The sequence below is a fragment of the Gekko japonicus genome, unplaced genomic scaffold (genome assembly GCF_001447785.1).
Source record: "Gekko japonicus isolate JY-2015 unplaced genomic scaffold, Gekko_japonicus_V1.1 scaffold815, whole genome shotgun sequence".
NCBI lineage: Eukaryota > Metazoa > Chordata > Lepidosauria > Squamata > Gekkonidae > Gekko > Gekko japonicus.
In genome coordinates, this window is record NW_015161974.1 from 528,329 (window position 1) to 554,036 (window position 25,708).

The following is a 25,708-nucleotide window of genomic DNA, read 5'->3' on the forward strand; positions in this document are numbered from 1 at the left end:
TTCTTCTGCCCTCCATCAGGCCCTCCTTCCCTCCCATGCACTTGCACGTTTCCTACCTAGCTGTGTGTCCTTCCACCACCTGCTTGAGAGCCCTCTAGGGTTGCCAGGTCCCTCCTGGCAACTGGGGGAGCATGGGAGGGACTTACTGGGAGCAGCAGGGAGGCCCATCTTCCATGCAGCAATGAGTCTACGTCACTGACCATGTGACCTGGAAGTGACATCATCACTTCCGGGACATCAGGGCAATGCTCTGGTATTTGGGCAAAAACTCTATGGTAAATTTGGTTTCTACCATAGAGTTTTTGCCCAAATACCAGAGCATCACCCCGACACCTCAGACGTGGTGATGTCCCTTCCAGGTCACATGGGCAGTGATGTAGACACATCACTGCATGTCGGAGAGATCTCCCTCTTTTTTTGGGGGGGTATGTTACCCCCAAGGCCATCTGATCAGCAGTGGGGTGGTGGGGCCTGGCAGGGGGGGTCTCCACCGGGGGTCTAGCAACCCCAAGATCCCTCCCAGTGGCCATGCTCACAGCTGCCTGCAGCCCTTTCCACGATGGCACTAAGCAGTGCACACAGCTGGGACCATGGGTGACACAGCACAAGCAAGTGAATGAGTGGAGTCAACACCATAGGGTTGCCAAACGTCCTGGTGGTGGATGGAGATCTCACACTATAATGACTCCAAGTGGCAGAGATCAGTTCACCTGGAGAAAATGTCCACTTTGGAAGGTGGACTCTACGGCATTACACCCCATTGAAGTCCCTCCCCTCCCCTCCCCAAACCCCGCCCTCCTCAGGCTCCACCCCTCAAATCTCCAGGTGTTTCTCAACCCAGAGCTGGCAACCCTGTTGGCAGCAGTGCCCCCCCCGAGACCCTGGCCCCCAGGCAGATGACCCACTTCGGCGCATGCTGACGCCAGCTGGGACTGCACTAAAATGTATTAAGTTTCAGCTTTACAGTTTCAATGGAGAGCCCGCAGGAAATACTCTGCTATTTTACAAACAGGACATATCTCCTCTAGAAGAAATTGAATACAGAAGTTGAATTCTAAGTTCCGGAGTGCTGTCACCTGGGTAGCTTGGATTCTGACTTCTCATGGCGGTCCTTGTATTCCTCCCCTCCCCTCCCCTCCCTGACCCTTCTGTCCCCAAAGGGAGCGGCATGCAACGCGGATGCATGCTTCTGATGCAGGCATGCTACTACGACATTAACAGGCTACAAAATTAAAAAGAGAAATTAAGCATTTAGCTCGTTAAGGATATATAAAGAAATGATGCCAAAAAAGCTCACTTCCGGAGCCGCACTAACACAGAGACGGATTACAAACTAAATTTGTGCTATATATAAGTATATAAAAAAAGAAGAATTTAGTAAGAATGGCACTGGTTCAGAAGGAATCGGGACTTCTAGCTTGGTTCCTTTCAGTCCACAGTGAAAGTTATAGAAATACAGGCCTGCCCGGTGGCCTGGGCAACTTGCGATGCTTGTCTGTGGCTTGGCCCCCTCACCTCCCAAACACCCCCTCCCATCCACTCGTGCCTTCCCTTTTTAACTTCCTCCTGCCTTGGTCGTGAATGGTGAGGAATGTCAAAAGCAGGCGGAGTCATGGCTGCCGGGGAGCCTGAGTCAGGCCTGGTCCGTCTTGTGGGGAAGGGTGGGTGCCAGGAAACGTCATTCTTTGACCTGCATCTTGGTCACAAGTTTGGAAGTTCCCTCTTCTAAATCCTTGGAAACGGTCCTTCTTTAAGGATCCTCCTCTCCTGTGGAGACCATCAGGCGCATGGCGACGGGCAGGTGATCTGTCAGGCCTGCTAACTGGGTAATAAAGCTGAACTCTTCCACTTCCTGCAGAGAAACGATATAGGAAAGGCTTTTTAGGCCCAGTAGAGGCTGACATATGAGGAGGGCCATTTCCCCACTTTCTGGTTTAAGCTGGCCTTTCACAGAGGCAGAAGCAAAACGGATGTACAAATCCTGGCAACTGGCAGGGGACCGGGTGTGTGTGTGTGTGTGGACTTACCAGGAGTGGGAGAGCGGCCCAGGCTATGTCACCAGCAATGTGGCAATGTCACTTTTGACGTGTATGGAAGTGATGCCAATACGTTGGGACACCCTGGTGACACTCTGGTATTTGGGGCAAAAAACTCTAAAACAAAAATGGCTTCTACCACAGAGTTTTGCCCAAATACCCGAGTGTTGCCCAGATGTCACTGACATGATACCATCACTTCTAGTGCACACTCGGCCTCCCTCCTGCTCCTGGTAAGTCCCCCCCCTGCCCAGCTTATTGACAGCAGGGGGCGGGGCCTGGGAAAGGGGACTCCCTGCCTCCAGTAAGGGGCTGGAAACCCTATACAAAATCCACTTTGCTGAGGATCCAGAAATCAGAATGCCCGCTATTTGGTGCTTCAGTTGAAATAAAAAGATTGAGCCAGGAGTCAATTAGGTAAAGGTAAAGGTTTCCCTTGCTCGAAAGCCAGTTGAATCCGACGCTAGGGATGCAGTGCTCATCTCCGTTTCCAAGCTGAAGAGCCAGCGCTGTCCAGAGACGTTTCCATGGTCATGTGGCCGGCATGACTAAACGCTGAGGCACACAGAATGCTGTTACCTTCCCACCGTAGCAGTACCTATTTATCTACCAGTACTTGCAATTTCTTGCTTTCGAACTGCTAGGTTGGCAGGAGCTGGGACCAGAGACAGGAGCTCACTCCATCGTGTGGCACTCGGGTCTCAAACTTCTGAACTACCGACCTTCCAGTCTGCAGTTCAGCATCTTAGCCACTTACAGACAGCCTGTTATTCAAAAAGGCACTGCCAAATTTAATTTAAGGAAGGAAGGGAGCTCAGCAAGGATGCGATTCCATACAGCCCACCCTCCAAAGCAGCCCTTTTCCTCCAGGGGAACAGGTCTTTGTCATTCGGAGACCCGCTGTAATTCCGAGAGATCTCCAGGCCCCACCTGGAGGCTGGCAACCCTATCCTGCCCACAGCACCATTTTCCTCCCAAGGCTCCCATCATCCCCTCTGAGCTTCCGTTTCTCACCCCCTAAAGCCACCATGAGGCTTTTGAAGGGCGTTAAAAACCACAGTAGTTGCTACAGCACTATAATTACTAAATTAATTAATTAAAATGTTTATATCCTCCCTTTCTTTATAGTTCAAGGCTACAGCAATTACCTTTTTTTTTTTTAAAGAAAGCCCTCCAAAAGCCCTCTGGTGGTACAGTTGGGGGAGGGGGAATGCAGGGCAAATAGTGGCCGATGGAGGGAAGGGTACAGAAAACTCCCCTGCAGAAACTCCATGCATGGTGCATGGCTCTGTTTTTGCAGCAGGTATGACTCCAAAACAGAGAATCCTTTTTGTGCAGATGCAGCCTCAAGTACAACCATGGTGGCATCGTTTCTCCTCCTGACATCTATCACAAACAGTTGGGAAAGATCAGGATAAATGTTCTTTGCCTGACCACCAAGGTTCCCTCTAAGCTGTGGAGTCTTGTGAGCAAAAATTCTTCTTTGTGAGCTACTGGCCTTAAAGTTGTGACGGAGCGATTTTGCTACTGCATCAATCAATTTGCTCTGAGCTGGAGCCATCTTTTCTGAGCTGAGACAAAAATGTGTGAGCTGGAGCCTAAAAAACTGTGAGCTGGCTCACACCGACTCAGCTTAGAAGGAACACTGTTATGATGCCGGGCACACTGGGGGTGTGCATGTTCACACTGGGATAAGCTTCTGTTTTCTTCTTAGAAAATAGCATGTCACCAAGAACTGTTAGCAAGCATGTCAATCATGGCTTTAACTCCTTTCATTGGCTAGAATCATTGGAGGCAGCAGTGGATTTGTTCCTTGCTTAATGACAAGGCAAAATCCAGCCTGCCCATTTTTCCTTGAAAATTGGAATCCAGGCCAGATAATGGCCCAGATGGGTACTGAGCAGCATGCCCGGGATCTGGGCCCAACCCAGGTCCCAGACATCACATTTAACTCAGGGACCCCACGGGGACATGCGGTCAGACAACGGCTGCATGTTCCCCATGAAACCTCACTTCTGCAGCACTGCAGAAACCCATTCACACATCAGCTGGGACACAGAGCTTTCTCCATTTGCACCCTGGCCACCAGAACCTCTCTGGCTACCAGGCTAGATATCCTGCTTATTCATTATAATGACTTTAAGGTGGTTTACAAGTGATAATTATATAAAATGACACAGCAGGGTGATTGACTCTAAGCAGACAAAAAGAGACATCCAGGGATGCATGAGGAACCCAGCAGTCTCTAATTAGTGTCCAAGAGCAAAATGAAGAAGGCAAGACATGAGCCCAAAGTTTGCTCACCAGGTTTGCTGGCATATCTGAACCCTGCCACTGCATCTGCTAACTGCGACAAAATGGTATTTCACCTCAGTATCTGTGCAACGATTTGCCACTTTTCTTTGTTGGCACTCTGTCAGTGCTCAGAGGTTAAGCTCAAACTGCCCTGACAAGGAATTGAGGGGGGAGGAGAGCTAGCTCTTTCTTTTAACCGACTCCTTGTCAGGGCTACTTGAGCTTAACCTCTGAGCATTCACAGACAGCAAACTTAGCATTCCCAAAGAAAAGTAGCAAGTCCTTTCACAGATACTGAGGTGAAACGTCATTTCATCATATCAACCGCAACCCATTTCCTGACGTTTCTAAAAGCCACCAGTATTTTGCACATTGAAAAATTTCAGCCTGTGTGACACCTGCCTGAGACCTTCATCCAGGGATGGGCCAGGAAGCTATAATGGCCCAAGAGTAAGCCAAATTGAACAGGCTCTGTGATAGCCTGAGCCAGGGCTGTAGGGGCAATTCAGCTCAGATCTAGCCAGCAGTTGTTCTTTCCCACCTGTTGCTGCTTCCCGCACTGCCACCAACTGGGCATTGCTGCTACTGAAGGGTCTGAGCAAGTAGACCCTGCAGAACTGGCAAAATCGCTGGGGGGGGGGTTGGCTCTGTTTGTTTCAGGCAGCCTGTAGTGAGTGGCCTTCCAAGTCAGGGGCCATCCAAAAACTTCCCCTGTAAGTTAAATGGTCAATCCATCCTCTGCTTTCCACTTACCACTTTCCACTCCAGGTACAGTCCTTCTTCTGTGTAAAGCATATAGTCAATCCGCCTGCCGTTGCCTTTCAGCGCTGCTTTCCTCCCCTTCTGACTCGAGCCGTGGGTCTTGCTGGTGGGAAAGACGAGGTACCTTTTCCGCCCGTCTTCACTTTCCACTGTCCTGGTTCACAAACACACACAGAGTGATTTATCACTGTATCATTTCAGCACCACCATCACTGACTTCTTATCCAAAAACTAAGTTGTCTTAAGTGATGCTTCCCTTGACACAGAGCAAATGAAAGGCCTCGCTACAGAAGTAAAGAACACAAGCAGAACCTACCTGACCAGACCAAAACTCCATCTACAATAACATTCTTTCTCCGGAGAACTGAGAAGCCAATATGGACAAGACACACCCCCTACTCTTTGCCCATTCGCACCAGTAGTCTGTGGACCTGGCAGGTCCCATTTTGGCCTCAAGATTAACAGCTCTTTCATGAATTTGTCTAATCCCCTTCGAAAGCCACCACTAACTATCTGCTATGTAAAGAAATATTGCACACACTGACCGATTTCCCACAAGCCGTTGCTCTGCTCTCGCTCTTCCCTTTACCCCGATCGCATGTGTCAGTTTCCCACTATTTGCTGCATGGCCGCATTTTGCCTTGCAGCTTTGCCTGATTTCCTCCACGTCTACACGATCCTTTGCGGCTGCGCAGCAAATAGTAGGAAATTGACACATACGATCGAGGTAAAGGGAAGAGCGAGGGTGGAGCAGTGGCTTGTGGGAAATCGGTCTCTGTTTTTTAGGTTTACATTTTATAAATACTATTTCCCCCCAGCTAGCATCTGAAATGGCCTTGCATCAAGTCAGATTGTCTATCTCTATGCTGTCCACTCCAAAAATCTTTGTGAGCCTCTGCTATTTTGAGATTCTTCATCTGGGGATGCCAGGGATTGAAGTTGGGAACATCTTCATGCAGAAGCAGATGCTCTGTCACTAAGTCAGAGCCCCTTATTGAAGGTGCCTTATACTGAATCAGATAATTGATCCATCAGGGCCAGTATTGTCTCTCCTGTCTGGTAGCAGCTCTCCAGAGATCTTTGTGAGCATCTGCTAGTTCAGACTCTTTAACCAGACATGCTAAGAGAAGAGAGAAGAGTTGGTTTTATACCCTGCTCTTCACTACCCAAAGGCGTCTCAGAGCAGCTTACAATCACCTTCCCTTCCTTTCCCCACAACAGACACCCTGTGAGGCTGGTGGGGCTGAGAGCTCTGAGAGAGCTGTGAGTGACCCAAGGTCACCCAGCTGGCTTCATGTGGAGGCCTGAACTTTCTGCATGCAAAGCATGTGCTCTGCCATGGCCATCTCCCAACACTGAGAGCCAGTATGGTGAAATGATTAGAGTGCTGGGCTAAGATCTGGGAGACCCAGGTTTGAATCCGCACTCTGCTGTGGAGCTCATTGGGTGTCCTTTGGCCAGTTACACAAACTCTCAGCCTAACCTACCCCACAGAGTTGTTGTGAGGATACAATGGAAGAGAGGAGAGTGAGGCAAGTCACTTCGGGTCCCCACTGAGGACAAAGGCGGGTTATTAATTAAGTCAATAAATAAAATAAATAAAAACCATGAAGAATTGTTGTGAAGCACTGAATCCTGGCAAAGCCATACAGGATTGTGAAAGAATTGACTGATGGGCAGCCCAGTCCTCTGCACTCCAAAGCCAGGGCTTCGGAGCTTAATGCTGGTTGCTTTCAAATGAGCACCTAGGGTCCTGGCACTGAAGATTTCTGAAACGTCAAGATAAATGGCTGGAGGAGGGTTTAATTTTTCAAATGATTTTTTATTTTGCCTAATCAGGAGCATTATTTGGATCTGATGCATAACGTAAGGATACAAGCGAAACAGATATGAGAAATAATTCTTCTGTGCTATAATTCATCAGAGATTGAGACTTCATTTTTTTCCAAAAGGAGTCATATGGTTGAATCCAATCGGCTTTCCTCTCTCTCAGCTAATCCATCCCCCACATTACAGCCTCCATCCTACATGGCTTTTGTTGGTGCAAATCCCATAAACTTCTTAGTGGACAAAGTGGACCCCTTCCTCCCTTTTCACTAGTGGAACAGCTGGTTTGATCTAGAGAAGGAGGAGGAGGAGGAGGAGGAGATTGGATTTATACCCCACCCTTCACTACCTGAAGTAATCTCAGAGTGGTTTACAATCTCCTTTCCCTTCCCCTCCCCTCCACACCCTGTGAGGTAGGTGGGGCTGAGAGAGCTCTTTTGAGGACTCCTCTTAAGAGAACAGCTCGGAAAGAACTTGTAACTGACTCAGGGTCACACCAGCAGCTGCATGTGGAGGCATGGAGACTCAAACCCAGTTCTTCCAGATTATATTCCACACTCCTAATTGCTACACCAAACCAGTTGAACCCTATGACTTTGTTTCACTATGTTCTCCTAAAGGAAGTGTTCCTTTAAGGAAGACAGACTTCCTCCAATGGAAAGGGTTCTATGACTTTGTCTCACTAAGTTGAATCCTATGATGTTCTTCTAAAGGAAGTGTTCCTTTAGGGAAGACAGACTTCCTCCAATGGAAAGGGTTTGTTTGTTTGTTTTGGATGGAGGAAACATTTTGATGGAGAAAGTCTTTCTATGTTGGAGGAAAGCTTGGTAGGAAGGAGTCACAGAATCCAATCCTTAATGACTGAAGTCTTATGGCTCATTTCTCAAGAAAATCAACAATACCTGAAAATAATGGCCATAATTGACTCTTACTTCAAGGCAGGCTATTTATCAGCCTTTCAAATGTAATATCCGGTTTTTAACATGTATGGCAGTCTTATCTCTGGAGACCTAATCAACTATCGCTTGTTGGCTGCTTCTGATTCATTTCAGTATCAGGGAATCAATAATTATCAATGGTCCCCTCCAGAGGGGCATTTTTAATTAACCAAGAGAGGCTGGATTGGGAGGTTTTTCCTTTTTGTTCAAAGGATGGTTAAGATGGGGACTCTTTCTAATTAATTGTCTTCAGTAGCACCATTGACAGGCCATTCTTCAGCCCGCTTCAGAAAACTTGTGAAATCTTCATTCTTTCCCCTCCTCCACCCATAATGCAATGTAAAATTTTGGTTCAGGATGGAATTGACCCTTCCTGAAACACTGGTGGATTATCTCCACTTCATGACAGCAAATTAAATTTAAAAAGCAGACCAAAGTGTTGAGGCATGCTCAGTGTGTTTCACAGCATTTTCAGCACTGTGTTAACTCAAAAAGGCAGTGGCATTTTCTCAATGGCAGCTCGAGGGATTTTGTCGGCTAAGCCACCTCCCATTTCCCTGCACCTATCCTGCCCCCCCTCCAGGAGCCAGCCTCTTCTTGGCCCTTCACTCCCTCAAGCCTCCCTGAAGCCAGCGTGGCAAGCCATACTTTCCCTCAAGGGCTTCCTGAATTCTCGTGGGAGTTCGGTCACAATTTTGGTTGCAGAGAGGAAGTATCAGTCCCTCTGGATACAAGAAACAGGCAAATGTGACTGTGAGGGAGGAGACTGCCTCCCTCCTCAGCCCACCACCTGAGGTGACCATCTTATCTCACTTCATGGATGAACTAACCCTTTGTTTTCTATGTAATGCCAAGGATTCTGGGTAGTATTACAGGATGCTACACCTCACTACTAAGTCTCACGCCTGTGTCACTAGAAATGAAACTTCTCTTTCTTTCCCATATCTCAGGAGGTAAACAGCAAATTCTGGAAGGGATGGACAAAGAATTCTCAGATTCCCTAGATGAACAAAGAATCCCCAAATTTGCCTGGGAAAGAGAACAGTGGATTCTGTGTGAGAGAGGCTTCTAAAACCTAAACGTAACCCTTTCCCAACCAGATCACGATGATGCTCAGGGGGAAAAAAATCAGCCATAACCCGCTTGCTAATAGCCAGGTTTAATTACAGCAAAGGTTAGCAGGAAGTTTCTGAAAACAATTGATGCTAGCAGTGTATGCAAAATAATTCTTGAAAAGTAGCTTCCCTTTCATAATGTATCTCAGAAGTCCACTTCTGTCATACCAACATCCACTTTGGTGGCCAACATACAGAAGTGGAGGGATTGACCTTTGATGACAAAGATTGAGACCCAGCATGGTGTAGTAGTTAAGAGCAGCGGACTGTAATTTGGAGAACCGGGTTTGATTCCCCACTTCTCCACATGAAGCCAGCTGGGTGACTTTGGGCCAGTCACAGTTCTTTCAGAACTCTCTCAGCCCCACTTACCTCACAAGGTGTCTGTGGTGGAGAGAGGAAGGCAATTATAAGCTGCTTTGAGACTCCTTAGGATAGAGAACAGTGAAGTATACTAAAAACCAATTCTTCTTCTATTATCTGATGGTTAGATGGTTATCATGTGACTTCTTTTGGTTATACAATAACACTTGAATGGTAGATGCTGCCGACATTCTGTTCCATTTGGTCTGCACAAACTGGGAGCCTGCCACTAGAGATGCATGCATTCGCCATCTTGTGTGAACTGGGCAAGATATGGATTTCCCCCCCCCCTCTGGTACAGCAGCCATTCAAGTCCTTATGAAACCTGATTTGCATGTTCTCCAGTTATGCACATGAGAAAGCACCCACACATGTTGAGTTTCCAATAAGTGCAACAGGTAGATTCTTGTTCTGCATTAATGGAACAGAACATCTTCCATGGGCTTAGCGCACGAACCCGTGTAGACTCCGCTTTTAGTGCAAGGACTGGAGTCTCACAGCTGGTCTAAGTTTGCAATCAGCCTCTTCCAATATTTGTCCCAACAGCACCCTATTAATCAAGCAGGGGTGTGGGAGGAACATTTGTAACTAAGTAGCAATAGCATTTATTGATCGGTTTAATAGGGAAACAGGCCCATGTAGTCACTCTCATTGATGTATTTAACACTGTGATCTCTTTAACTTTATTAACAGGTTTCTAGAGACTGGAGGTGGAAGTCTAAACATTAGTCTAATTTACTGGGCTCCAGTAAACAGGGTGATAAATTAGTTTCCAGATTTTAGTCAAATTTTATTGTTGAAGGATTCCCATAAGGGCTTATTTTAAACCTACTCTTGTTGAGCCATGACATGAGGAACTCAAACAGGTATTTGCAGACTCCTCCTCAGTCCATTCTAAAGACGACAATATCATTTCAAAGCTGCTAGACGATTTATCATTTGTGAATGGCCTTTCAAGGCAAAGTGAATTTGGTGTCTGGAATTGCTAGTAGATACTATGCTTTGAAATCTCAGACAAGGGCTTTCTTTTTAATATTCTGCAGATACTCAAGGTTTAGACTATTACTGTCATGTCTTTGGAATAGGTCGGTGGCATGCCAGCCTTTGAGAAATGAAGGCTGCAAACCTCAGAATACTTTCCTGGTAGTAAGCCCCCTTGAATAACATGGGACTTACTTCTGACTAGACCCGCTTAGGATTGTTCCCTAACAGCATGTTCATACAGTGCCCAAAATGTACATTCTAAACTCAAACAAATGAAGCAAAGATCATGTACCTTGTTCAGCCCATAAAATTTAGACTGCAAAACACACACCCCCAATGCTAAAAAGAAAGCAGGGAGCCCAAGGTTTAATTTACATGTGGACAAGGGGTTGGACTAGATGGTCTGTATGGCCCCTTCCAACTCTATAATTCTATTATTCTATTCTTTCCCTGCATGGCCTCAAGGCAAATTGAGGCTGCATGCTGTTTATAGGCAGAACAGAATGTGTGATCTTTGTCATGTCTGTTCAAGCCCCTAGATATAGTGGCATGCGGAAGTGAGTCTTGGATTTGCATCCAAAGGAGTCTTCATATCCAGAGGTATTAAACCTCTGAACACCAGTATTAGGAGGCAACATCAGGGGAAGGTCTTGGACTCTATGTCCAGTTTGTTGGCTGTGAAGTGCTACTAGTTGGCCTCTGTGCGTGAAACAGGATGCTGGATTAGATGGATCACTGGTCAGATCCACCGAGGCTCTTCTTATGTTCTCAAGCACTCCTGCTCCATTCATGAAATGTATCTATTCCAACCTTTATGCATATACTTTCATATGCCCCACATGCATTATTCCTCCATCACAAAAGCAAGTAAAATGTGAACTGTACAGGCATCAGAGCAGCCAAGAGATTGCTACAAGCTGGCCATGGTGGGAAATGGGAATATGTGGTGGACATCCAGCAAGACAGTGTTCATGTTCTTGTGTCCTCTTGACATCTGAATTAAATTGTGAGGCTTGTGAGGCTTGAAACATGTTTCTTTGGAGGTGTCAATTATTGCAGAATTCAAAGCAGCTGTATTTAAAAGAGGGGGGAAAGGCTATACGCACTTCTGTAGGTTATCTGGGGTGCAGACTTCTTCATCATACAGTCCTTCTGGATCTAACAAGGTTCCTGTGAACAGAAAGGGACATGTGATCCTCTGGTCAGTCTCTTCCAACCTGTATTGTATGGCTGACTCTGCATTGCATAGTTTGTTTGTTTGTTTGCACAGGGGTGTGAGATCTGTGTGTCTTCTGCAATACCATGTTATTTAGGCCCTAGGCATTTCGATGGGAGTTCACTCATTGCTCGGAATAATTTCAGTCTTGCATGATAGTATGTTTCTGAAGCATAACGATGGGGCAGAAATCGAGCACAATGGCACACCAATTTAATGTTTGTTGTTTGCATATTTTAAAAATCTCAACACAATTTTTTCAAGGTGCCTTACAAGGTAAAACGATTAAAGTAACAAGTCAAGTAAACAATAAAGCAATCAGATAAGACCATCATCAAAACTCAGAATGTAGTGTCAGGAGCTATACCCCACTTAGCAGTTAAAGGCAAAGGTGAACATGATAGATGGGATTCCCCATAGCACCTAAAAGAGGATGGTGTGGATTTGAATGGGAAGGGAGTTCCCTAACTGGGGTGCCATCGCAGAAAAGCTCCTGTCTGATGTGGCTACCCAGCTCACCTCAGCGGAAGTTCTTAATGGATAGGCAGATGCAGTCCTTGAGATCTCTTGGGCCCAGATCATTTAGGTCTGATCACTACTGGCACATTAAATTGTGCCCAGAAATAAAGCTTAATTGGCTCCCAGTGTTTCAGAATTAGGGAAAAAAGTTCTAAAGGATTTGCTGCAGTCAACAGTCTAGCAGCTTTATTCCAGGCTAGCTGAAATTTCCAAACAGTCTTCAAAGGCAGCCCTATGTAAAGCACATTACAGTAGTCAAGGCCAGACATTACCATAGCATGGATAACAGAAGTATAATTTTGAAGAGAGAAGAGGGAAGAGAATGGATTTATACCCCGCCCTTCACTCGGAGTGGTTTACAAACACCTTCTCCTTCCCCTCCCCACAACAGATATCCAGTGGTAGGTGGGGCTGAGAGAGCTGTTTCCAGAACTGTCCTTGAGGGAACAGCTCTGACAGAACTATGGCTTGCCCAAGGTCATCCAGCAGCTGCAAGTGGAGGAGTGGGGAATCAAACCTGGTTCTCCCAGATTAGAGTCCGTGCACTTAACCACTACGCCAAACTGGCTCTCATACCAAACTGGCAAAAAGTTTGGTCCTAAAATGGGTGCAGCTGTTGCACAAACTGAAGCTTTGCATAACATACTACTTCAGCATGCAGCAGCAAAATTGGTGGTTCTTTTCTTAACCCCACTCTGTATCAAACAGTTTAAAAGTAGCTGCCTGGGATCACGTGTGGATATTGATGATATCGGTTTTCAAATTACAGACCCACTCTGCCTTCTCCTGGAACTGGGTTGTGGCACAATTTCTCTAGAAACATTCTTGGATCCAGCAACCACTGCGCAGGGTGTATTTGAGGTTACAGTTTGTTCTGGCTTCCTCAGAGAAACCTAGGAAGAAATGACAGCTACATCTGCTAAAGTTTATTTATTTATTTAATTTGATTTATAGTGCAGATATCACCTGAGCCTTTCACTCAAACCTCAGACTTCTTGTTCCCAGCATTTCTTTCATGAGATGTGTTTCTTTTTCTATTTGTATCTGCTAACTTGTTTGCCATGAAGTTAGGTTTATGAAACCAAGATGATCTTTCTGTCTTTAAAACTGCATTTCACACAGATACAGGCATGGCTGTTACATCTGGGACCGAAATACTACGGAAGAAGAGCTCTTATAGGTGTGTGGGAGGGAAATCAGTGATTATACATTTCAAAGGGAGGTTGCAGAGAGCTTCTTCTTCAATCCCATCCCATCTCTCATGAGGGGCATCTATGTAGTAGTGTGTAAGGGAGATGTGATGGCTGTGCACAGCGTCAGTTGAGCACTTCTGACTTCTTCAGAAATGTGTAACATGCTGATAATGGTCCTTGAAAATCACAGCTTGAAACTATTTAATTGCCATTATGGGCTGCTGAAACAGCCCTTCCTGTTCCAGTGCGCACTTCCTGCAGAGAGCCGTTTGGTGCTAGGTGCCGTGGTTGCAGTAGGCTGTTCTGGACAGAAAATGAGAAGGAAGGCAAGAGAAAGCTGTGGGAAAGGCAGGGGTCATTTCCTGTAGGAGTGCACAGGAGCAGAGCTCCGGCAGTAAAGAGCCCAGGGGGCGGGTATATGCAACAAGCCCCACCCCCTGCTCCCAGCAGCCTTCAGTCAGAGCAAGAAGCAGCCAGGTAAGCTGCAGAGCCCCCCAGTCCAAAACAGTCCAGTGGCACCTTTAAGACCAAGTTTTATTCAGGTACAAGCTCTCCCTCCTCTCCCAGGAAAGACCTGCCCGCCCCCCCCCCCATAGCTAGCAATCCAAAACAGTCCAGTGGAGCCTTCTGACACACTTCTGGTGATGTCATGAGGTGTGGCATATGCAAATAAGTTATGCTAATGAGCTATGCTAATGAGCTCCTGCACCTCTTTTTCTACGAAATGACCCCTGGGGAAAGGAATCACCCTTTCTCCTCAGGTCAGCTCAGTGGGCTTAGATCTTTCTTCCTTCCAGACCTCAGATGGCTTGTGTGTTCACTTTCAAACTCAAAGGCCCAAGCCCCCAAAGCTATATCATAGTAAGGAGGAGCCCCTCTTCCATCCTGAGGGTATTCCCACACTGCTAAGGTCAACATTGTGAGGATGACTTGGATGGTCCTGAGCCCCGGACCCCACACTAAGCCTTCAAGGGGCTTGGTTATTCATGAGGTGGATCAGGGTGGGAATGAAATGACAGAGTCTGGAGCAGATGGTAATGGACTGAGCCACCAAAAGGGGATGGTGACAACAAAACCCAACTGGAAGAAACAGATTAGGTAACAAACAAGCAAACAAAAAGTTGAGTGAGCAAGCTTTAAAAAAATATGTAAACAGAGTAACCAAAAGTACACTTTAATAATAACAATACAATGTACTTCAGAGTAAGCAGCACAACACAATAAAATAGCTCCTGCCATCCTAAATAGCCAATAAGCCAATATCTGCAATAAATATATGGCAGAATAATGGATTATCTTGCCATATAATGGATATTTATCACTTAATTAGCTTATCAAGGACACCAACATGTGTTTGTCACATAACATGTTAATTCAGCAAACGAGGAAGGCTGCCTCATCTAAAGAAGAGAGGTATCCAGATTACCTGTGGCAGTGCATCCTGTTCTTCTGATGTGGGGTCATAGTTTGAATCTTCCTACCTTTGCTTTAAAAATGACCCCCTTCTGCATCCTGATCTGCACCCAAAGCACATGAAGGAGGTTCAAAGGTGCTCATGCTTCTTTCTCCATCTCTTCTGGCCCACTAGAGAATGAGCCATGGGCTCAGTGTGGGTGACCTACAGCTAACCTGACACATTAGTGTCTTGCACCACAGGAACTTGCTGGCATGTCATCTGGAATTCTTCAACAGGTATCACCTGCTGGCTCTCAGGCTTCCTTCACAAGTAGAATTGATATTTGCCTGTCCATGGTAAGCCAACGCCTGCCCTTGGCCCCAATCCCCCAACCTTGAGAAAATGAGGAGTGGGAGAAAAAAAATGGCAGGAAAACTGCCTCCATAGCAATGCCCTAGGAATTCCATCCCTTGTCAATGGTCTTTACCACCCAGAAGTGGTGTCACATCCTTCCCAAACTCCACCCTCCCCAGGCCCTGCCCTCAATATCTCCCAGCATTTGCCAAGGCAGAGTTGGCAACCCTATCGACCCTGAGGCTGCCGGCTGTCCCACACCTTACCAATGGCCCATGATTTGTCCTCCCCAGGACCAAGGCGGCATGGGTCCTTGTAGCGTGTAAACAAGGAGTGCTGCTGCTCCAGCTTGTCATCTACAGGGAGGAGAAGAGAGAAGTCAAAGGAGAAGCAAACCAACTGGAGGTGAAGAAAGGAAGAGGGGCATCCCGAAGGGCTGAACTTGGGAGGACAAAAGGCATGAAGGGGCCATGGAAAGGGAGCCGTTCCAGTCGATGACTGGTCCTAGGGGCTACAAAAATGCCACCTGTGTCTTTTCAGAGATTTGTTCTTTCCCTCTTGTTCAAAGAAGGGCCATCTCCAGTCTATGGTTGACTACCTGTTGGCTATCCCACCAGTCTGGCAGTGCCCGGGCCTTTTCCTTTGTGGCTCCAGTTCTGTGGAAGGAGCTCTGTGAAGAGGTGAGGTGGGCTGCCTCCTTGGAGATCTGTGGGAGGTGCTGCAGGGACTCCCTGTTCAACAAGGCTTTGAACAGCAGGCATCTTTTTAGGGTGGGGAAGAGATTTGTGGGTTTGTTATTTCACCAGAAGTAAGTAAGTAAGTAAGTATATAAATAAATGGCTCCAATGTGAATGTCCACCCAAGGTAGGTAGGACAAAGCAGGTGCCCTAGGCAGCTCTGAAAGGTTCAGTGATTTATTTCACTGCTGCTCATGCTGTGCGTGAATAGAGGGCTGTGGATTTTTCACCTAGGTATGGAAGTGTCTTGGAGCCAACTGTGTGTTCAGCCTCTAAATTTGAGGAAATCTAAGCTCAGCCTCCAAGTCTGAGCCAGCCTCTTCTCTCCCTCTCGCCTAGTTCCCCTCCCTCCGTATCACAGCTCCCAGTCCTACATGGCTGTTGTCCACCCAGCGTTCCATGGTCCTCAGTTTAGGTGGTCAAAGGGTACCTCTGCCTCCTTCTTCCATCAGCAGAAAACTGGTTAGATCCAACCCACTGCTTGGCCAAGCTGTCTACTATAATCTGTTGTGAAGGTAAGAGTATATAAAACACTGAAAGCCAAAAGCCTCCCTTTGTCGTTGCTGCACTTGGAGCCAGATAAAACTATAGCATTTCTTTTCAGTTCTCCCTCGGGAATCCCATGAGTGGGCATAAAGGGTGCTAATGATATCATTTGTCACTGTCTATTGTCAAGGCAACAAAAGTAATATATTTATGTCTCTCTCTCTCTCTCTCTTAAAGAAAAGAGAACAACCCCAATGGGTCTTCGGTTAAAAATAAAATCATGTGAAGGTGACTCCGATTTAGTCACCTCTCTAGGCCCCGCTTCTGCATAGCGCAGTGTCTACATTTGCATTCAGGTAGTTATTTAACATATTGATTTAAGAAACGTACGTCCCCGTTTTCCCCAAACAAACACCCTAGCTGCCTAACAGTCGCAAAACGAATATGCAATAACCCAGGCAGTAAAGATCTAATTCAATCAAACTATAGATAATACCGTTGAGTAAAACCAGCAGCGCAATAATGAAACCGGTTATATGAGCAGAACAATAAAACCAGGCATCCAAGGACATGGCAAGAAAACGGGACTTTGTAACAAGAAGAGCTTTGAGGATTCATGCTGGCCACCTGAGAGGTTTGGGAAATAAAAGGGAATTTATAGGGTTGCCAACCTCCAGGTGGCTCCTGCAGATCCCCCACTATTACAGTTGATCTCCAGATGGCCAACATCAGTTTCCCTGGAGGAAATGGCTGCTTTGGAGGTTGGATATGGCATTATAACCTACTGAGGCCCCTCCCCTCCTCAAACACTGGAAGAAGAAGAAGAAGAAGAAGGTTGAATTTATACCCTGTCCTTCACTCAGAGCGGTTTACAATCTCCTTCCCTTCCTCTCCCCACAACAGACACCCTGTAAGGTAGGTGAGGCTGTAGACCACAACCGGATAACTTGTTATATCTTAACAGCAGCTAGAATATTAATAGCAAAGCGCTGGAAAACGAAAGGTATACCATCGATAAAGGAACTTAAATACAAAATCCTAGAAATAGCAGAAATGGATAAATTGAACGTGGAATTACAAAACAAATCTCAAGACTGCTTCTGGGATAGATGGAAAATAATTTATGACTGGCTAAAGATGAAAAAGATAGAATAGAATTGAAATAGGCTAGCAAAAATGACAGATGATGTATTAGAAAGTAAATGACTGTGTACAAGAACGATTGAAGATGAGATGGAATTAAAACTGGATAAACGAACGATAGTTTAAGATAGAAAAATGTTTAAGATAAGAGAGGAAGGCTACAATATGTCATGGAATGTTTGAGAATGGAAGAAATATATGATGTTACCTTAAAAATGAAAAAATAAATTGTTAAAAAAAAGGTAGGTGGGGCTGAGAGAGCTCTGAGAGAACTGCTCTTGACAGAAAAAGCTCTGAGAGAACTGTGACTGACACAAGGTCACCCAGCTGGCTGCATGTGGAAGAGTGGGGAATGACACCCGGTTCTCCAGATCAGAGTCCACCACTCCTAACCCCTACACCAAACTGCTGTCCCCAGGCTCCACCCCCAAAATCTCTAGGTATTTCCCAACCCAGAGCTGGAAGTCCTAGGGCCTGAAGTCTTCCCGAAATTACAGCTGATCTCCACACTGCAGGGATCAGTTCCATTGGAGGAAATGGCAGCTTCGGAGGGTGGACTCTATGGTATCACATCCACGCTGGGTTCCCTCCCCTCCCCAAACTCTGCCTCCCCAGCAACTGCCCCCCCCAAATCTCCAGGAATTCACTAAGCCAGAAATGGCGTCCCCAGAAGGCACTGTAACCTGACTATGTCAATGTCAAAAGGGATTTCTTGAGGGGGAAGGGGAAATCGAGAGGGAAGCACTTCATCTCACCTGATGAGCAATTGTCGAAGTTCAGATCCCCGCAGAGTACATCAAATGCCACCAGCTCCTCTGGATTGGCTGTACTGGAGGAGGAGGTAGATTTTCTGAAATCAGACAGCCAATCCTGAAGCAGATCCAGTTGTTCACACCGAACAGTAGTGTCTCCTGGAGTGAATAGCAAACAAAACAGAACAAACAAAACAAAACCCAAGCTGGAATGTTTCAACTTTCATAATATTTTGAATGGTCATGTCTTAAGAGTGCCCAGTCCTAAATGCAGCTCAAAAAAGAAAAGAAAAAGGAAAGTAAAACAGAAATCAAGCAGCACCATTAAGACTAGCCAAGTTTATTCCAGACCCAGCTTTTGTGAGTCACTTTCTTCAAATGCTATGAAATGGTAATTTCACCAACATTTATAATCAAAATCACAAAGAACTGAGTGGTAAACCAGAGTTGTTAACCCTTCATGAATGATGAGACAGGTCCCAGGGCCCAGCCTCCCATATGGACTTCAGTTACAGAGGAGGTTTCCAGATGGAGAGAAGCTTGCTTGGTTTCCCCTTTGCCAGTGTGGCACCTGATATGGAGCAGCAGCAATGGGACTTCTACACGGCAGGTCTCCTCACAGTTCCCGTACAGCAGCCATCCTCCGTTCCCTGGGCCACCAGGGCTTTTTCAGTTTTTAAAACAACTGGCAATGAAATATTGCTATATTGATATAACACTGTAACAATATGTGTCACAGGTTCTCTGAATTCCCAGCTGTCCCAATTAGAGACTGGCAAGTAGGGGCCTGCAAAACTCATGGTGGTGGTGGTGGTGGGGAGTGTCTGGGAGCCACTCCAAGCCTGGAACAGCTCCCAGAGTCCACAGTGGCAGCGGCAGGGCCCCGAAGGCTTCCAGTATCTGCCTGGGCCCAGAACAGCTCCTGGCATCCACCACTGCTACGGCAGGGCCCACAGGCTCCCAGGCTCCACCACACAGGTAAGAAGGAAAGAGCAGAGAATGCTACTTTACTTTGGGCAGGATTTAAATCCTCCTGTGCATTTTTTTTTTTAATTCAGATTTTTCTGCAAACCGGGGGACTACCCCCAAGTTTGCTGGAAAAGGTTTAGCCTCTGTGCCGCCCCAATCCACAGATTTAGCTATCTGCAAATGGGGACCATAGGTGGCTATTAGAATATAAGGTTTCCCAGTCTCTAACTCCTTCTCTTGCAGAGATATGCCTTTTCCATCCTTCCTCCAAGGAGCTCAAGTAGGGCTCCCAGCTCTGGATTGGGAAATACCTGGAGATTTTGGAAGTGAACCCTGAGGAGGGCGGGGTTTGGGGAGGGGAGGGACTGCAGTGGGGTAGAATGTCACAGAGTCCACCTTCCAAAGTGGCCATTTTCTCCAGGTGAGTTGATCTCTGTTGCCTGGAGACCAACTGTAATAGAGGGAGATCTCCAGTCACCACCTGGAGGTTGGTAACCCTAAACTTAAAGTGGGGATTCAGGCCAGCCTTTGCTGAAGAAGAAGAAGAAGAGGAGGAGGAGGAGATTGGATTTATGCCCTGCCCTTCACTTGGAGTCTCAGAGCGGCTTACAAACTCCTTTCCCTTCCCCTCCCCACAACAGACACCCTGTGAGGTGGGTGGGGCTGAGAGAACTCTGACACAAACTGCTCTTTTTCAAGGACAGCTGTGCCAGAGCTTGTGACTGACCCAAGGTGCCATCAGCAGGTGCAAGTGGGGAATCAAACCTGGTTCTCCCAGATTAGAGTCCGCATGCTTAACCACTACACCAAACTGGCTCTCAAAAAGAGAGAGGTGGAAAGAAAAAATGAAAGAGGTGGAAAGAAAGAGAGAGAGAAACAAAGAAAGCAAATAGATGGGAGGGAGGGAGAAAAAGTATGCCTCCCCTTCACTTCCCCAGCTGCCTTGCCGGGAGCCACACAATATGTGTGAAAGAGCCACATGTGGCTCCTGAGCCGCAGTTTAACCACCCCTGCTTTATACCATCCTTTTTATGTAGCAAGACATTAACACAAGGAATTCTCTGCTACAGGAGGTGGTGGCAGCTACAAGCATGGACAGCTTCAAGAGGGTAAACCACATTTTGCTTCCCTTCCTTGGTCTGAAACATTTCAAGAAACTATACCTCTTTCATGCCAATACAAAAGATTGCTCAAGAATGGATTAGTTTGTTCCCTTGCATGCACAAATGTTAATTTGCATAAATGAGGCTCTAAGAGAGCTTGCTTCTCTCTTTCTTTACAGAACAAATGACTGACAGGTATGGCGTGATGAATAGGGGTGGGCGCGAACCTAAAAATTCTGGTTTGGTTCGGGGTGGCCCCTGAACTGAACCATGAACTGAACAAAAAATGCCTTCAACTGACCAGTTCGGATCCCCCTGGGAAGGGATCCCCTGGAAAGAGTTAAATGGCTGGCAGTCATTTAAACCTAACAGCTGATGGGCAGACCCACCCTGCTGTTCAGTTTAAATGGCTGGTAGCCATTTCACCAGTTGGTTTAGCTTCCCCTCACTTCTAATCAGAGAGAAGTGAAACTGGCTGGTGAAATGGCTCGCAGCCATTTAAATCTAACAGCGGGGTACGTGTGCCCATCAGCTGGCAGTCATTTCACCAGTCCATTTTTCTTCCCCCTGCTTTCAAGCAAAACTGACCGGTGAAATGGCTCACAGCCCTTTAAACCTAACATGTCAGCTGCGGACCCACACTGCTCAGATGTCAGGTTTAAATGGCCTGAACAGCCGAACTGTAGGAAAATCCATTGGTTCAGAGGCTCTGAACTGGGCCAGGTTTGTGCCAAATTTTGGCTCATGGACCGGTTCATGCCCATCCATAGTAATGAGAGTTAATCTAAAACACAGCTAGGGCTTATGTACAACAGATCTGCCACTTGAGCAATTTATCAGCTGCCTCTCTTTTGTAGGGAAGCATCTTTTGGTCTTAAATGGAACAGTTTTTACCACTTAAATAGCACATATGGAGAGGTAAAGATTTAAATTCAGCTACTTATCCTTTATGGGACTGTGGAATGATATGGTACAAAGCTAAGCAGGGTTGGTACTTGGATGGTAGACCACCAAGGAAGACTCTGCAGAAGAAGGCAATGACAATCCACCTCTGCTTCTCACTTCTCTTGAAAGCCCCTTGCTGGTGTCACCATACGTAGGTTGCAATGACAGCAATTTCCTAAGTATGTACATACTTAGTCTTCCTAGAGCTCTTAACATTTAAAGCAGTTCACGAATATTACCCTGGCATATGGATTACAACAGGTATTGCTAACCCCATGTTGCAGATAGTGAGACTGAGGAATGCCAAGCGTCACCAAAAGAGCGTGTAGTAAAAGTCATATCTAAATTGGGGTCCTTCTGCCTCATTGAACATTTTAGTCACTACTAGGGATGGGCACAAATCCACTCATGAACTAAAGTTCATCATGAATTTTGGCTGGTTTGTAGTTTGCAAAGTGATGTTCGCAAACTGAAGAACCACCACAAACTTTCACAAATTTTGACACAGTTTGTGATGAGCAGAAAGCAGGGGTTTAAATGGCTCTGAGCCGTTTAAACCCCTGTTTTCTGGTTTTCATGAAACTGCTTTCTGCTCCCTGCAATTTTTTGCGGGCAGCAGAAAGCAGTGGCTTAAATTTTAAATGGCTCACAAATGGAAATGAACCAGTTCAGTTCACAAACCAGCATATCAGTTTGTGGTTTGGTTCATGGTTCAGCCATAAACCACGAACTGAAATGCAAAAATGCCATTCTTGCCTATCTCTAGTCACTACCCTATCTGAACTTCCCTTGCAAGCATTAGTTTTGGAAAGGTGGATCAGCAATTGCAATATAAAAAACCCTTTCCCCAGTCACCCCATCTGAACTTTGATCTGACACATAAAGCCAATGCTTTTAAAAAAAAATGAAATCCAAATTACCCCTGGGCAAAAAGGACTGGAACAAAACCAGAAAGCCAATTAAGAATGAAATCAAAGACACAATTAGTAAAAGTTATATTGGAAACCTGCGTCTTAACTTGAAGATCACAGAACGGGCCAAGTGGAGAAGCCTCCTTGGAAGCCAAGAATGAGCACTAGGACCTGTACTGGGGTGCAGATGAGATCAGGTTTCCTTGCTAATGATGGGCTATGCATTTTTCTCTGTGCTTCTGTTGGGATTCTCAGATCTGATCTTTGGGACCTCTTGGCTTATCCTTCAGAAACTCCTGCAGTCAAGAGTGCCTGCAAAACTGCCCACTGTGGAAAATGTTCTTCTACTCCAGCCATGGAGCTTTGTCACAAAACAAACCCAGCCTCTTTCTTCTTCTTTCTTCTTTCTCTTTCCAAATGTAAGCCACCCTGAGCCCATTTGCGGGGAGGGCAGGATAGAAATCCAATAAAATAATAAATAAATAAATAATTCACAGCCACTTATATAAGATATTATTGTGCCCATTTTACTGATGGGAGAAATGAGTCCAAAGCCCACTCATTTCCTAAAGACTTAGAGTGAGCCCACATCTGAGGAGAGACACGAGAACACTCCTTCCGAAGTACAACACTCGTAATAATATAAGAGCCTTGCTGGGTTATACTAAGCCCAAAGGTCCAGCGTTCTGCCTGTAACACTGGTAGGGTTGCCAGGTACGGATTTGGGGGGTGGAGCCTGGGAGGGCATGGTTTGGGAAGGGGAGGGACTTCGATGGGTTACAACGCCATAGAATCCACCTTTCAAAGCGGCCCTTTACTCCAGGTGAACTGATCTCTGTCACCTGGAGAGCAGTTGTAATCCCAGGAGATCTCCAGCCACCACTTGGAGGTTGGCAAACGAAAACGCTGGCCAGGCCGATTCTGCTGGGAAACCCACAAGAAGGTTACAAAGGTGGCAGCTCTTCCACACAGATAGCTCTCCAGCAACCTAGATTCAGACACATAAATATCAAGTCAAATTTTTGTGTCCCCCCCCCTTCTCTATGGTGGTGTATCTGATTCTCCCTTCCTACACTTTCCCCTCACAACAACAACCTCGTGAGGTAGGCCGAGAGAGTGAGTGGCATAAAGTCCATCCAGTGTGCTTCATGACTAAGGGGAGGTCTGAACCCAGGAGGTGACTGGGAAGTGAAAATGGCCCTGGAACAGGCCGGCACTGGGGGGGCTCCTGAACTTAGCGGCACCGACAATGGGCACTGGCTCACCGCTTGCCTCATCCCACCAAATGACAGCAGTGCAGGTGGCACTGACTGAGCTGCTGGGGTTTGGCCACTAGCAGCCATCTAGGGTAGTGGCCGACTGGGAATTTTTCCTGTAAGTCTCCCCCCCACCCCCGTTTGAACCTAGGTCTCCGTGTGATCCACAAATTTACAGACCTCTGCAGTGTTCTCCTGTGCCTGTCCTTTTTTCTAAACTTAAAAAAAAGCCCCCAAGTCTCTGTTTGGTACATTTGCACTAACTCATCAGAATATTTATGGTATCTGCCAAGGAATGCAGAGCTGGAGCCAGCCTAGATGCAAACATATCCCCAAAAAGAAAAAGTTATGCATGAAGGCTGGAATCGGTCATCGGCTCAAGGTAAGGGAAAGTATTTGAGCAAAAGAAGCAAAAATGCTCAGCTTGTGAACATTAATCCTGGCATGACAGAGATGCTGGCTGGGAAACCGGAGCGATTCTGAAGGGAATATGTTGTCAAAGACTTTCACGGCCGGAGTTCATTAGTTGTTGTAGATCTTCCGGGCTGTATGGCCGTGGTCAACTAATTCTGAAGGGAGTAGAGCTACTCACCTGGCATAATTAAAAGCTGGAATACCACGTAAAGCAGGGGGGGCAAATTCCCCTTGACCAACTTCATATAGTACAAATATTGTCCTCTTTTTTGGACTCAGCTGACCCAGCCATGCTAATCCATGCTAAGGTAACCTCAAGACTGGACTACCACAACTCAACCTATGTTTGGCTGCCCTTGGAGGCAATGGGCAAGCGACAACTGGTGCTGGATACAGCAGCTAGGACAGTTGTCCCCAACACAGTGCCCACAGGCATCATAGCAGGAGCAAGGACTTGGACCTGGAAGTAATGTCATGATGCTCTAGGAGTTTGCTAATCTCTGTGGGTTTTTTTCCTGGCTAGGCTTGCAGCCTGGACATAGCAGCTTCCCTGCCACCACCAGGAGTAATGTAACCACCAGGAGTATGGCGAGCCTGTTTCCCAAGTACAAGGGGAAGGCCCTGCCCCTGCATGGGTATCAGAAGTTCTGTCAAGCACCACTTTTTTGATGTGCTTTTGGTGGCCCAGGAGGGAAGACTGTGGCTTGCCTCATCTGTGTTTTTCTGTCAATAAGATCCTGTAATTCTTTTTTTAAAAAAAATTGTCAGGCACTTTGAGTCCTGTTGATTGGGAGAAAAGTGCAGTATAAATATTTCAAAGAAAGGTGGTAAAGGAGGAAGGGAGGAGGGGAGGGATATTTCAGTTCTTCAACTCTGAGCACACATCAAGCGCTAGCTCTTGATGATGCCGATGGCTTTCCAGGAGAAGAAAACGAACCATTCACTGGACACATCTGCCTGTCAAGTCGGGCTCAACAGTGACCCACCAAGGCCTGTGTGCTCAGCCTGGCTTGCATCATCGGGAGGGTGGCTGTCCCTCACTGGCAGAGTTTGATTTATTGCCCAGTGTAACCGTCTGCAGAACAGGCTGTAAATATCCATGCCTTACTTTCTCAGATCATCATTCACGCCATCCAGTTGTCTAACTTCAAGGATAATTTGGGGCTGCTTGAAAATCTTCCTTCCCAATCGGCAATAACAGCCTGCACAGATATTTCCATTAACTCCTTCTGACCTGCCTTCTCTCTACCATTGAGTCATTCAGCGGTTTGCACGTATCTATTCCCAGGCAGTTGGGGACCTGATTTGGACTGGCCTCATTGGCATGCAAGGAGAAGGGGCCTCTGGCTCCACCCACCGCACCATTTTTCCTGACCCGAAGTGGCCCTCTGCATCCCCCCACCAACTGGGCAAATTTAAATGTAGCCAGGAGGACAAGCATTAGTACTGGATAAGGCTGCTGATTCCAGGTTGGAAATTTTCTGGAGATTTTGGGGGCAGAGCCTAGGGAGGGCAGGGTTTATGGTGGGTAAGGAGCCCAGCCAGGCATAATGCCATACAGTCCACCCACCAAAGCAGCCATTTTCTGCAAGGGAACCAATCTCTGTAGTCTGGAGATCAGTTCTAATTCCATGAGATCTCCAGGCCCCACCTAGAAGCTGGCAACCCATCAGATCCCAGAAATTCTACTGGCACTTGGGAGCCACCTGTGTCGATGGCCAGGTAGAGGTACTACAGAATGCTCAGCAACTGTCAGATGACACGAGGTAGCCAATGGGGTCTCATTCCAGCTCTGGGCTGACTGTTCTAATTGGGAATCGGCCTGCCACATAAGTCAAGACCAGGGGTCATTTGGGGCCAGAGCATGCCGGAGCATTGCTCCGTCAGCCCAGGAGCTGGCACAAATGGCGGTGGCGGCAAGCCCCGCCCACAGCTCCCCACGCCAAATTGCTGCAGCTCGGGGGAGGCCTGAAGAGGCCCGTCGCCGGCCTCCC

At 46.7% G+C, this 25,708-nt stretch overlaps 1 protein-coding gene across 1 annotated transcript in view; it reads right to left on the reverse strand.

The window, feature by feature from the left end:
- Positions 1–1,750: 1,750 nt before the first annotated feature.
- Positions 1,751–25,708, reverse strand: part of SMPD3 (sphingomyelin phosphodiesterase 3) — a 71,804-nt gene continuing 47,846 nt past the window's right edge. Inside the window, exons 3-7 of the mRNA XM_015429711.1 lie at positions 18,120–18,275; positions 15,265–15,354; positions 11,427–11,490; positions 5,085–5,247; positions 1,751–1,852 (exon numbers count right to left, since the gene is read on the reverse strand). Of these exons, the coding sequence (XP_015285197.1) occupies positions 1,751–1,852; positions 5,085–5,247; positions 11,427–11,490; positions 15,265–15,354; positions 18,120–18,275 (575 nt within the window). The remainder of the gene's footprint in view (positions 1,853–5,084; positions 5,248–11,426; positions 11,491–15,264; positions 15,355–18,119; positions 18,276–25,708) is intronic.